At 36.3% G+C, this 14771-nt stretch overlaps 1 protein-coding gene across 2 annotated transcripts in view; it reads left to right on the top strand.

The window, feature by feature from the left end:
• Positions 1 to 14771, top strand: part of LOC123565271 (deleted in malignant brain tumors 1 protein-like) — a 108726-nt gene that overhangs the window by 19890 nt on the left and 74065 nt on the right. For both annotated transcript variants that reach the window (XM_053550153.1, XM_053550154.1), the window contains exons 3-8: positions 366 to 531; positions 6418 to 6753; positions 8229 to 8356; positions 9243 to 9432; positions 9921 to 10079; positions 11343 to 11507. In XM_053550153.1, coding sequence (XP_053406128.1) covers positions 366 to 531; positions 6418 to 6753; positions 8229 to 8356; positions 9243 to 9432; positions 9921 to 10079; positions 11343 to 11507 — 1144 coding nt within the window. The remainder of the gene's footprint in view (positions 1 to 365; positions 532 to 6417; positions 6754 to 8228; positions 8357 to 9242; positions 9433 to 9920; positions 10080 to 11342; positions 11508 to 14771) is intronic.

Here is a 14771-nt window from a genome sequence, read left to right as displayed (position 1 = left end):
CTTCAATGTTTATCGATGTTAAATTGGAACTTAGTGAAGTTTTTATGTGTGCTATTTATAGAACTGTGTCAGGTCATGCATATTAATGAAAGTAGTCCGGTAACATACAATACAAAAGGTACAATACGGATTTTTTTCTGCCTGTTCATATTTACTTGTGAAAAACAAGCCGAATTTTTTACAGAATTTATATAGGTATATAATAAATACGCATATTGTCAATCCGGTACTAATACCAACATTCAGAGACCATAATACGCCTATTCGTAAGAAACCTGATTGAAAGCCTATTACACACGGAGGTCCGTACTATTTTAACAGCTTCAGTCAGTTTGCACATGTATATTTTACATATACACTTACAGGCCTTTTCTGGAGCAGCTTTTGGCGAGGGGCAGGGTGATATCTTCCTCGACAACGTGCAATGCACGGGCACCGAATCAAACCTCGGTGATTGTCAGCATAATGGGTGGGGTAACAACAACTGTCGACATTATGAGGACGCCGGCGTTGCTTGCTATAACAGTTCAGGTCAGTAGCAGTATTCAAATCTACAACTGTTTTGGAATGAAAAAACTATTTAAAGCATGCAAATATCAAACTAGTTTCTAGTAACTCTGTCAAATTGTTCATTTTGTTTGATGACTGTTGTAATCCTGTTACCTGCGCCGATTCATTGAATGAAAAAAACAACAACACTTCATGAACATTTCACAAAAGCCGAAAGGCGGAAAATAGTGCAGAGAATGTCCTTCCTCTCCATGAATGAAAAATCGCTGTCTCCTATTTACATATAGTTAATCATATAACTATTTTCTGGTTCATAAATCTGTAAGGAGTGTGAGATATTAACACATCAAAAACCTGTTAAGTATTGTTGATTGTCATATAACAGGGCGGTTGTGAGTCATCATATATGGACACCTTTATATAACTTAAGTGTAGTCACATCGTTTATTGACCTGTTAGGCATCATTTTATACAATTACATATTGCCGTAGTGCGAATATAATAATAAAAATGATAATAATAACAATAATAATAATAATAGTAAAAAGAAGAACATTAAAGAAGATTTTTGTTGTGTGCGCCAGAATGTCAGCGTTGTTTGATCACGTTAGTCAGCCTCGTTTCCTTTCGAATTAACTGTTATTTATACGTTTACGTTTTTTTTTTTCACGGAATGATCACACATAACAAGGTGTGTAGCGTGAGCTCGAGAATCCCACTGGTAAAATACGTTTTCTCCCCCCCCCCCCCCCCCCACAAGAAACAAAAGCAGCAGTTTTATGCCGGCTAGAATATAAAAATAATCTTTGTACAACATCCTCGACTCGCGTTTCTAGACACTGTCAAGTTTAAAGTGTGATAACATATATTTGAAAACAAGCTTAAATTTCGCTGGCCGCATTTCACATGATGACATTAAGCATGTGACCATGTAACATTAGAGCAAGCAGCAGCCTTTGATTATCATACTTTACCGTCTTGCCGGTCATTAGTCAAAGATCGAGTGACAAGCAAACCATTCAATGATGTTTAATAATATGAAGCCTCAAATAAGATTTCCCAATTACTTCAAGTTTTGACTTAAGCCTAACATGTTATCCGGCGAGTGGCATCAATTCTTATCATAGATCTTTATGACTGGTAAATATGAAAACATTTTTTTCAAGAAAATACCTTTCTTGGAGATAAGGGGGGTTAACGTCACACCAACACAGTTACAGTCGTATCGCGACTTTCTTGGGTTTTGCGGTTGGGGAAGACCCCATGAGCCTCTCAGTCGTGCATTACTTCTGGCATGGACGGCCATCAGAGTACAACCACTGAGAGACAATAAGCCAGCTGGATGGCTCCCCGACATGAAAGAATTATACACATCAATTGAGGTTTCGAAAAATAAGCTGTGGTGAGGGGGGCTGCGTGCTTTGAAGACCTTTGAGGTCACTAAGGTTCAGTTAAGAACATATCAACACTTGAAATGGATGTAAAGTCTTTTCTAGTGGAAATGAAATTAAAACAAAACAATCAAGGGGACCACGGTATATTTATTATAGCTGATCATTTTTAAACAAAGTTGCGTCCCTTTAGAAAAATTGCTAATATTACAAATGGCGTACTGTATATAATGTAACACGTTATTTCCCCTGTATTTGGCGTCTGGTAAACTTCCTAGATAGTTATAAATTATAAACAGGTTATAGTAACTCTTTAAATCACATACAAAATACATATCTGGATTATATTTTCACTTTCTGTTTATTAAATGTCAAAAGGAATAGCAGATTCGTTCAGAACTGATTGTAGCATTAGAATTCGCGACATTCAATCATGCATTTGCCATATTTGTCGGTATATGATTTAGATATTTTAGTTTGAGACCATTCACTGAATCACATGTATTCACTCATCCTTCTAATATATCTTCACTTGTGTAGAGACTAATGCTGCTGTCAATCCTCCCGTTATCTTTTCTCTCCACTAAGTACACATCATGCAACTTTCTGGCTAAAAATAAATCAGTTTCAAAGGTATTAGATGTCACGGTATACCAGGGATTTTTTTACCATTTAGAAACTGGGGCCCGGGGCCCATTCAGTTGGGAAAAATGGAGCGTAAAACCTGAAAATTGGGAAATACAAAAAATTAGTTTTACCATCATACGACCTTTATTTCAGCATTGTTATTGTTTGATGTCATATTACAAGTCTTTTGTTTTATATTTTTTTGTCTTTTGAAAGTGTCTACTAAATTTTATGGTTTTTCTTCAGTGAGAAACTCGCAGACACTCAACGGTCAGTAAAATTTTGGAAAATTTAAACCTAAGAATTGGGAAAATGAGCAAATTTTTGCAATTGGGATGGGGCCCATATTCGGCCCCAAAATCAGCCTTAAAAACTTGACTTGAATATTAAAATGGGGAGAAAATGTGTAGGCAGCCCGGCTAGCTCAGTTGGTAGAGCATCGGAACGGTATTCCGAGGCCCCTGGTTCGAGTCCTGGTCTGGCTGCACATTTTTCTCACTCTGTGACATTTGTCACCCAACGGGGGACCATGACTGAATATACTCTGAGATCATGTTCACCTTGTTCTCTGTCCCGACGAATTTCGTATAGCAGGGGAGTATGTCACGGTATACTATAGGACTTGAATATTAAAATAGGGAGAAAATGTGTAGGCGGCCCTGCTAGCTTAGTCGGTAGAATATCGGAACGGTCTGGCTACACATTTTTCTCACCCTGTGACATATATACAGTTACATATCACAAAAATTCTAATATTTCTAAATAAATTCATAAATATCAAAAATGCTGATCTTGTTATTCAAAAATAACCATGTGCTACACATGAGCTTCACGTTAGGTCAGCAGTTTCTCACGGGTCAGTGAGCAGATGTCGTGGATCGACATTTGTTAGGTAAGCAAATGGGGTTAAGCCACTACTTAATGGGCACGACCATCAGAAAATAAAAATAGTTTTAGTTAAGTGGTGGTAGCCAGAAGTGTGATTGAGTGAATGTACCATAAAGAAGAGGATATGCAAAATTCTTTTTATTTCCTGTGTTTTCGTTACTTTAGCTTGATATTTATAGGTCATTAGATTTGTATCGAGAAATATACATGAGTTCTGCAGCGAAAATACTGCAGGACTTTAGGAGTGCAATATTATTCAGCGAAAAAACAAGTACATATTTCTCGATGCATCTCTTTAAATAACCCTTACAGAAGCAAGCCTCTGTGGCGTACATGCTGCGTATTTGCTGTGTATATGCCGCGAACACAGTAGTACGCCAGAGGAGTACATTTTACATACACCGCATGCCGCGTACATGCCGCGTACTATTTCAAGGAGTACACAGCATGTACGCAGGAGGTCACTAGTACACTTAAAGTACGCAGCACAGACTCTGAAAATTTAAGGAGTACACTGCATGTACGCAGGAGGGACTTGTACAAGAAAATAGTACACTGCATGTACACCGCAGATACTTTGAAATTTGTGCAGTACACTTCATATACGCGGGAAAGACTTGTACAATTTCTTTTGGCATTTATACTTAGTTTTTTTTTATAAGTTAAAGTCTGAAGTAAACTTCATATACGCGGGAGGGACTTGTTAATTTTCTTTTGGTGTTTATACTTTGAATTTTTTTAGGTAAAAGTCTGAAGTACACTTCATGCAGGAAGGATTTGTACATTTTTTTAGAAGCAAGAACTTGATTTCCGAGTAACTTTTATCTTAATAGCATAGAATAGTTCAGATTACCGGTATTCTGAACAATGAAAATTTGCCAAACTATTTGCAATGTTCATTTGTGAAGCTTACATCTTAGTGATTTCTGAGCTGCACCTTGCATGCAGTGTAAAAATATATTCTTTTTCATTTTGAATTAATCCTGGAGCTTTCTAACTTGGATAATTGAAAAGCCTTATTTGAACTTCGTTGCATTACATTTTGTAATACATGAAATAATTACCAAGATAATGCCTCAACAGGGCCCGAATGAGAAGAATTAATAGCTCTCACTGTTATTTGAATACTCTTAAGCAAAACACCATTCTATCATGTTTTATAAAGGCTTTAATGCTCATTATGTTAACTCATTAAGGCCTCACCAAATTAAAAAGTTGTTCATCGGATTTGCCGCTCGTATATTTTCAGAACGTTTTTGGCTAATTGTGCTCGCCCCATTGGAAAAAATCAATCCAAAATTTTTTGGTGCGCTACTTTTTACAGACGTAAAAGTGTATAAATGCTTATATAATTCCAGTCCTAGATTGTTCTCAGATGGACTTTAATCAAAATAAATACATACTACGCACACATCGTCTATAATAAATCATAACACTTATATTTAGTTGCATTAAAGTTGTTTCCCCTTGATGCAGTTACGCCATTTTCTTCAAATGTTTACCAAATTACATGCTACAAAAATTGATGTATTTCATTGAAAAGTGGATGAAGAAAAGCATACTAATTTATTTGATAACATCAATCTACATTATTTTGGTAAGGGTAAATACTTATTGATGCATGTCACTTATCTTTTTTCTGTTTTTTTCTGTCCAAATGATCAGCATTTGCATACGAAAGTTGGGGGGTAAGGAATTTACATTATCACAGCAGTTTCGCCACAAGAGTACACAGCATGTATGCAGCAGGAGTACACAGCATGTACGCCGCAGGACTCGGGCCAGGAATACACAGCATGTACGCCGCAGGAGTACACAGCATGTATGCCGCAGGGGTAGTACACCGCAGGCTCATTTGCATGTGAAAAGTGTATGTGCCGCGTACATGCTGTGTACTATTTCCCGCATACTAAATTCCTCCAGCGTACATCCTGTGTACTATGTAGTCCACAGCATGTACGCAGCAAGTAGTACACGGCAGAGCTCATTTGCATGTCAAAAGTGTACTACAAACGTACTATCGGTGTATGTGCGGTGTATATCCTGCGTACTATTTAAAGCCCTTGATTTCAGTACACATCACGTACGCATCATATACGCTGTATGTACACAGCAAGAGTACGCAGCAGGCCTTTTTCTTCTGTAAGGGAAACTAAAACTTTTAATTGCATACACATTTATACTTATTTATTGCTGACACATTTATACTTAAAACTATTATACAAGATGTCAGTGGCACAGTGGTTAGCAGGTTGGACTACAACGCCAGCGGTCTGGGTTTGATTCCCAGTCGCGGCTGATATCCTGACTAGTGTTCAGTGCTGGCTGATTTACTTAAATTGGTACTGTCTCCAGCAGTATCGGCCTAGACTGGATGCTGGGGAGGTAATTATGACACCTTTTGTGGGCTCGGCTGGAAATAAGTTGTTCCAGGTGGGGACTTTCGTCGACCCATGTTAAACAAGAAACTTTACCTTTATCTTAAGCCTGAGGGAAATTGAAAATATCGTCATTAAAGAACTTTTAAATGCGATAAGATACATGAAACTGACGTCAAACTGACGTCACAAATAACATCACTTACTCGATATGAAATTTGAAAATCAGTATGTAAAAATATTGACATTTTAGGTTCCATTGAAACTTAACAGAGTTTATAAATGTAATAATGTGATTTATCAGCTGCTTTTAGACCCAATGAGGGCACTAATCAAAATATAATACATTCTGAATTATAGCTACTGAAGTTCTAAGGGATCTTTGTATCAAGAATAGGATACTTCTTACTTGGTCATTATATTGAAATGATGCATTGAATTTTACATTACTTGCTTGAGCATTGATAGATTTGGATCCTGGCCTCACTTGCAATTTTCCTGATAATTCCAAGTTTGAACTTGTTTTTGCTCATCACGGTGCGACCTCAAGCAGTCAGTGGATTACGTAATCCATATTTCGAAGGTGAATGTCTTATAAAACTATATATTTGATTCTGTTTCAGTTCGATTGAAATCCAGAGGAATGACAAATGTAGGTACTGTTGAAATCCGTTTGAATGAAGGTTGGGTCGAGGTGTGTGACCAGGACTGGGACAATGTAGACGCTAAAGTATTATGTCGGGAGATGGGCATGGTTGATGGCCTTGCCCTCTGTTGTTCCACTCTCGGAGTAGACCAGTCGGACTCGAGCCCCAATAAAGCTTTTACAAATTTCAACTGTGAAGGACCAGAAAAAAGTTTGCTGAAATGTCAAAGTCAAGAGCTAAGAACAAAATGTGCATCAGAACACAGAGCCTCGGCTATATGTTATAACACCTCAATCAGCCAAGTAGATATGTGTAAGTAAGCGTGAATGCTATCTCTTTAAGATGAAGCAAGTTAACCCTTACCCTTCTAAATTTCTAAAATGGACTGGTCCATCATTCAATTTGGGCAGTACCATTTATTATTTGGAGGGGTGTTCACTGAAAATTTACTGACTGAATTAGGAACAGTGCAGACCAATTGATCAGTCTGCACTGATCACAAGATCAGTCTGCACTGATCGCAAAGGCGTAAGCACTTGCTGCCAGCAGGCTTAGGGTTAAGAAGTATAACTTGGATATTTTGGATTCACTGTAAAGGTCCAAAATAAGTTTTTCTCAAAATGCATGATATACATTGTACATTTATGAGTATCAAAAATTAGCATTCTGTGTAAGTGTAATTCAGTCACAGTAAAATACTTTTTGTACTTCATAAACAATGGACCTTGTCTAATTTGACAAAGTGTATAAGGTGCTTGCCCAACAATTGGGTTGTCATAGGTTCCAGCCCTGTCAGATGGGGGTCTTGTTACAGAAGAGCAGTTCATGAGTCGCTTGCTTGATAAATAATATATGAATCTTTCACTGGTTGAAGGTATGGATGGAAATATCTGGTTCAAGGATAAGTGTGTAGGCAGTAACAAGGCTGTGCCGAGTTACTGCAAAACAGTTACCCTTAGAGCCAGATATTTAGATATTTCCATCAGCACCTTTTAAGTGATAGATTCTTTTTCTTGCATGCCATATTTCTAAATTAATAGAAGGAAATAAAGTAAAACTAATGCCTTACTTTTCAGCACTATTTAATAATACTGTAGCGTATGAATTTACGCATTAATTCATAAATTACCACATGTGAGTCATCTTCCACCACTAGTTTTTCCAGCACCAGCAGAATCACAAGAAAGTCCTGTCTGGCATGAAAGAATGGCTACTGATTGTCTTCGTGCCAGGGCATGCAAGAATGGCTACTGATTGTCTTCGTGCCAAGTGCCTTGAGTTACAAAATTAGAATCGGGGAGTCATGCTGTTCAGTGTCTTATAAGCCAAGCATGGCTGACCCTTCTAGTAGAGGCGACACTATAACAAACAAACACTTTACTTTTATATTCAAATCGAATATATATTAAAAAGCAGGTTGAGCAGGAAGTGCAGATTTAGGCATATTATATAAATGTTTTATAGGATTAGTAACTGCTGTAATATAAAGAGAATGATCATGTATTTTACTTAAGACTAGGACACCCCTTGACTCTTTATTTTAAACATTTTATTAAATGGTAAATGACCATTGTCGGAAAGTTAATTTTTAATCAGACTTTAATTAAGTCAAACAATACAAATATAAACTGGTCACTGAAAATGCATTTTGCTATAAATTAACATATGTATAAAAATAATCGATACCTACTTTCCTAAAATTACCTTTACAAAAAACAATGGGATGTTCCAATCTTCATTTTATATAAAGTTGAAAGCTTTACATGTATTTTCAATTTTAATTTCAGCATTTGCTGTGCGGCTTGGAAATGATTCAAAAATGAAAAATTACTGGGGTGAAGTGAATGTACGACATAAAGGGATCTGGGGACAAGTTTGTTCTTTGGGAGACAACTGGAATGATAAAGCAGCTGGAGTAAGACTTGCTTTCATTAATATAAAAAGGTTTAATTATATCACCTGCCCTTTGATTGTGTCAGGTTACATTGGCTTTGAGATTGAAAAGTTACCTGATCAGTTACTTGAGAATGCTTTAGCCCACTACCTTTATACTTCATATTGCTTGTAGACAGTCAGTGACAGTAAGTGAATGATTAAGGTCACATTGACCTTGAGACTGAATATTGTTTTCGCTCTGACAATAACTGGAAATACATATGAGCTGCGCCATGAGAAAACCAACATAGTGGGTTTGCAACCAGTATGGATCCAGACCAGCCTGCGCATCCGCGCAGTCTGGTCAGGATCCATGCTGTTCGCTTTCAGATCCTATTGCAATTAGAGAAACTGTTAGCGAACAGCATGGATCCTGACCAGACTGCGCGGATGCGCAGGCTGGTCTGGATCCATGCTGGTCGCAAACCCACTGTTGGTTTTCTCATGGCGCGGCTCATATTACTTTGGTCTACAGCCACAAAACTTTATAGGATATTAATCTGAAGCCCTGAGATGTACCCAATTATTTGAGTGTCAAACGTCAAGGTCAATGTGACCTTGAGGCTGAAAACTGTTTCCTATGATGAAGTAGTATCAGTAACTGGAGAAGCTTGGACTATTAGCAGACAAACTTTATATTAAGACATCCTGTGGTCAGTAGGTGACCCCATTTTGTTTTCAGGGTCATTTAGCTAGAGGTGATGATCATCCACAACTAGAGATTGATAATAATACTCCAGTTACCTCTGACAGACATATGCAGGGAGTTTACATGTTTATCTACTATGTGAAATGTAAGCTTGACAAGATACATGTATTATTACCCTTTTTGACTGTTTAAGGTATCTGCTTTTGTACCTTTACAGATAGTTTGCAGACAATTAGGATTTAAAGGCGGTGTAGCATATGGCACAGTGAATGAGACTTTCATGCCAAGTTGGATTGTTGATATGAACTGTACTGGAACAGAAAAATCTTTAGAGCAGTGTGCCAAGGGGCCATGGGGTCAGCCGGTTAGATCATGTAAACCAGCATATGCTCTCTGTTATCAAAGAGGTAATTGAGTTTATGTGTTTTCTTGATAATTTATGATAATGAATGAAATGATTCATTGCCTTCTCTTAAAACGAGTCATAGAACCTTATTCATCAATATTTCATTTCAGAAAGTCAGCTGAGTCACTAGAATGTAATTTTTATACAATGTCGAAACAGTACTGCATGTTCTGTCCAGTTGTTATGACTTTTACAAATATACTTTATCATTAATAGAAGATTTTTTAATGCTGTGCACAAGAACTTCAATACTGGCTTGAATAATTTTAAAATAATTCCATCTTTTTGTGTGTGTTTTTGTTTTTGTTTTTTGTCTAGAAAAGAAATGGTGTCTTTCAGACGGCATTTTGTCCCTTTGCAATGCACCTACTCAAAGATCTAGAAATCTGCACAAAAAGTTGCAATAGTGTTGATTTTATCACTTCTGATATCTGCTAAGTTTCTGCATATGTAATTTACCTTTGACTTAGTATTCATTCCTTGCTACAGGTATCAGTGTAGCACTGAAAGGGGGTGGAGAATATTATGGTCGTGTAGAGTTGACACATGACCAGCATACTGGTACAATATGTGATACAGCTTGGTCAACAAGTGATGCTCGCGTGGTTTGTAAGCAGCTTGGTTATGCTGATGGTGATCCAGTTACAGGTATGGCACAGACTTCAATATTGACCTGTGGCTTGAAATATTTTTTAAAATGCCATTTTCTCTACTGTTAGAGTAAATTTTTAATCAAAAGAGGAAGACATTTTATGCAACTGGTGTCTAGGAGCTACGAGGCATAAAGTGTTTACACTGTCCATCCATCATTTCCTATTTCAATCCATCTGTCTATCTTACTTTCTTGTGTACTCCACTCCTGCGCACAAAATCATGTTTGGTCAGTAATTTTTAATTAAAAAGACTTGGCAAAAGCATTCAGCATTAAAAACCATGCCATGTGCAAAACACAGACCCGTACCTTAAAGGTCAAAGTCACACTTAGAGGTCAAATGTTAAAGTTAATTTTTTTGTCCACTCTATAACTTTTCTTTGTATGCACAGATATTCAAATATCTAAGAACAAACATTTACTTAAACAAGATGAGAAATGTCTCATTCAAGACCAGGACCCCTACCTTAAAGTTCAAGGTCACACTTAGGTAATATGTTTAAGGACAATAAACTATAGAGTCGAGGTCTCTCTAAGAGGTCAAAAATTTAAAGTAATTTTTCTTCTCTGCTTTATTACATTTTATGCCTGCATGGATATTCAAATAACACACATTCATTACAACAAAATGATGTGTTGCATTCAAGACTTATCACCCTACCTCAAAGGTCAAGGTCACCTTAGAGGTCAAAGATTGAAGGTCAGATTTCTTACCCACTCTACAACTTTTTTTATACATGAATAGATATTCAAATAACTTAGCACAAACATTTACAATAACAAGGTGATATGTCTTGTCTAAGACCTGTTCTGTATGTTAAAGGTCAAGGTCACACTTAGAAGTATTTTGTTTACATAATTTTTCATGTCAGGTCTGTAACTTCTATGAGTGGATGGATGGATATTCCAGTAACTAGACATTATCAGTCGCCATAACTGGGGGAGACCTTGAACCCTAGCTGAAATCTAATAACCCATATCATGCTGGACACGATTAATTCTACCTTTGCGACCAGTGTAGATCATGATCAGCATGCACGTCCGTGCAGTCTGATCATGATCTGCACTGTTCGCCATTCAGTCAGTATCTTTTTCTTTTTTGCTGTCTAAGTTGAAAGACAGACAAATTCATTATAGAAATTTAGCAGGATAAGGGTTAAAACATTGCAAAAATCAGTCCCCTGATTAATTTAATGACTTTACTGTCCTGTAAAGCAAGAAAGTCCTTGTCATGCAGACGACAATATCTTTTTCAACAGGTTCATATTATGGAAAGGGTAAAGGTCCAGTGATGATGAACGGTCTTGGTTGCTATGGTTCTGAAAAAAACATTACACAGTGTAGAAACAAGGGATGGATGACTTATAATGGAACAAAATGTGCCAATCACTCGAATGATGCATCTGTCGTCTGCTACAAAAATGGTAAGATCTGTGACAGTTTTCTTACAGATTAAATTGAATTGTGTGGTAATTTGCATTGTACATTGCTGTATTTTTTATGCATTAATGTTTTATGTCAGTTTCATTTTTGAGTTATATGATGAATCTTTCAAAGTTATGTCAGTTAATCAGTCTGCAAAAAGTTGAAATCTGGAAATACTAAAAGTAACATAACATCCAACATAAGTTTTAAAAAAGTGCTTTAATAAGCATTACAGCCACAAAAAATTTTGTTGGTAATATTTGCACTTACACAATAACTTGAGAATATCAGACAGGGATGCAACTCAATGGTCTAGGTTCATAAATATAACCAGGTTCAAGTTGCCATTTCTTAACAATACACTATTGAAGCTAAAAAAATATATTTAAAGATTTTCTTCCTAGAGCTAAGGATGGTGTAAAAGTCTATGCATATTTGTTTATCAGAAATACACTCTTGCATAACAACAAACATCTCAGACTGTATAATGACGTTGTTGCACTATATGAATGATGTTTTATGAAAATCTGTTGACAGCTTTCACAAGAAAATCTAAAATTATGTAAAATTTTAAATTCAAGTAGTGTGATATATTTCTAACTTCTTATATGACGTATTAACACTGTTTGATAAATATTTTATGATCTCAGATGTCATAGAATACAAATGAGAAATCCCAGCTGCAAATTAAATTTTCATATTATCTCTGAAGTCTTAAGAAAGTGTTCTGCATATTACATAGCATTTTAGCTTGATTATTTGAAGTGCAACAATATTAAAGGCAACTCTTTCCCGCCCGCTTAGCTCAGTAGGGAGAGCGCAGATCTACAGATTGCTGTGTAGTCAGTTCGATCCCCAAGCGAGACGTATGTTCTCCGTGACGATTTGATAGAAGACTTTGTGTCTGAAATCATTTGTCCTCCACCTCTGTTTCATGTGGGGAAGTTGGCAGTTACTTGAGGAGAACAGGTTTGTACTGGTACAGAATCCAGGAACACTGATTAGGTTAACTGCCCAACATTACTTGACTGAAATACTATTGAAAGACAGTGTTAAACCCAAAACAAACAAACTTTCCCAGAGACTGACTGTGCAGTCTGATGATCTTAAAAAAGATATCTTTAATTAAAATCTGGTCTGAAAGAGAGAAAAAATTATCTTTGCAGCAAGCTTAAAGGACTGAATGTTAGTTCTGGTGAATTTGGATTGATTAAACAAAATTGGGACCTCTTGAAAATTATCCAAAAAATCCGTTATGATTCATGAATTCGCAAGCAGTCACAGTTAAGTTCATACCCATTTAAATGCATAAAGCGTATTATTTAATTTTGAAAAAATGAGCTTTGCACAAATCTTTATAATAAGACCTTTAGGAATGTCTTCATTTTAATTATTTTTTTGCAAATATTTCTACAATTGAGATTTCATGAAATTTTCTAGACTGCTTATTCCATGTGATCATATCAACTGAAATGTATAAGGTAGTTTGCCTGTTTTTGATAAATTTGCTGATGTTTAAAGACAAGCCTTTCAAACCATCTTGATTTCTGTATTCTTTGTGGAATATTGTTACATACCTGTTCCAATTAATTTACTTTTACTTCAAAAATACAGTTAAGTTACCATTCATATCAATAAATATATAAATTGCTTTCTAGCCTAATCAAGATACTGGGCAACATGCAGTGTCACCTTAAATGGATGTGATATGGACATTATTTGAATATTAATACTGACAGTTGTTATGATAATCAAACTTGCCCTTCCAGAAATACATATTTGATTAATGCATTTGTTTATATCATTGTTGTGTCTGCACTTTTCAATGTTTGAAAGATTACTCATGAAATTTGAACTTTAAAATGTGGGGAAGTATTTGCAACAACTGGTTTTGGTGTGAGATAGTACTTAGACTAGAGTGTAGTTTTGTAATTCCAAACATGTATCAAGTACTGATCACTTCTTTTGTTTGAAAATATTTGAACTAAAATTGAGATTTTCAGTTTCGTAAAGAATGAAAATGCCTTAAACCAAAATAAACCTTCATTATGATTTCTCTCTATGAAATCAACTTTAAATAATATCACTGAAATGTGCCTTCAGTGATTCTGTAGCGGGTCACTATCAACACTTCTAGCATGTGGTGAAGAATGTTTAGACTTTCATGATATCTAAACTTACTAACACTTAAAACTATTGCTCACATTCATTTAAATGTTTGATTTATTTGAATCTATCTTTTATGTCTGAAGTTATGATGAAATATTTAAACCTGTCCGATTCACCAATAGGGGGTCACTTTTGCCAATAGAGGGTCACCTAGTTTATCATTTTTTCTATCCATTTAAAATAGTCTTTTTTCTGACAAAACATGACTGTGGTATTGGAAAGAAACATTTCAAGGCAGAATATAATGAGAATCAGTATGTTTACATTTCAAACAGGAGATACTAGGTAAAAGGAATATAGCGCTAGTTTTCACAGTTGTATTTCTAAGCATAATTAGCACCAACTATATCTAAAACAAAAAAAAAGTATTGATGCACAGAATCTTATTCATTTATCTAAATTTGCCAGTTAAAACCATTATTACATCAAATCAACCGTTGATTTGTATTTTTAAGCAGAATAAACAATCTTTTGATTATCCCTGATATGGGTGACCCTTTATTGGCTACCCTTACAGAAGAAAAAGGCCTGCTGCGTACTCTTGCTGTGTACATACAGCGTATATGATGTGTACATGATGTGTACTGAAATCAATAGTACGCAGGATATACACCGCACATACACCGATAGTACGTTTGTAGTACACTTTTGACATGCAAATGAGCTCTGCCGCGTACTACTTGCTGCGTACATGCTGTGGACTACATAGTACACAGGATGTACGCTGGAGGAATTTAGTATGCGAGAAATAGTACGCAGCATGTACGCGGCACATACACTTTTCACATGCAAATGAGCCTGCGGTGTACTACCCCTGCGGCGTACATGCTGTGTACTCCTGCGGTGTACATGCTGTGTACTCCTGCGGCGTACATGCTGTGTACTCCTGGCCCGAGTCCTGCGGCGTACATGCTGTGTACTCCTGCTGCATACATGCTGTGTACTCTTGTGGCGAAACTGCTGTGATAATGTAAATTCCTTACCCCACCAACTTTCGTATGCAAATGCTGATCATTTGGACAGAAAAAAAACAGAAAAAAAAACAGAAAAAAGATAAGTGACATGCATCAATAAGTATTTACCCTTACCAAAAT

This window comes from Mercenaria mercenaria, chromosome 8, assembly GCF_021730395.1.
Source record: "Mercenaria mercenaria strain notata chromosome 8, MADL_Memer_1, whole genome shotgun sequence".
Taxonomy (NCBI): Eukaryota; Metazoa; Mollusca; class Bivalvia; order Venerida; family Veneridae; genus Mercenaria; species Mercenaria mercenaria.
Note: the sequence above shows the minus strand (reverse complement) of the source record. Positions and strands in the feature narration are given on the sequence as shown.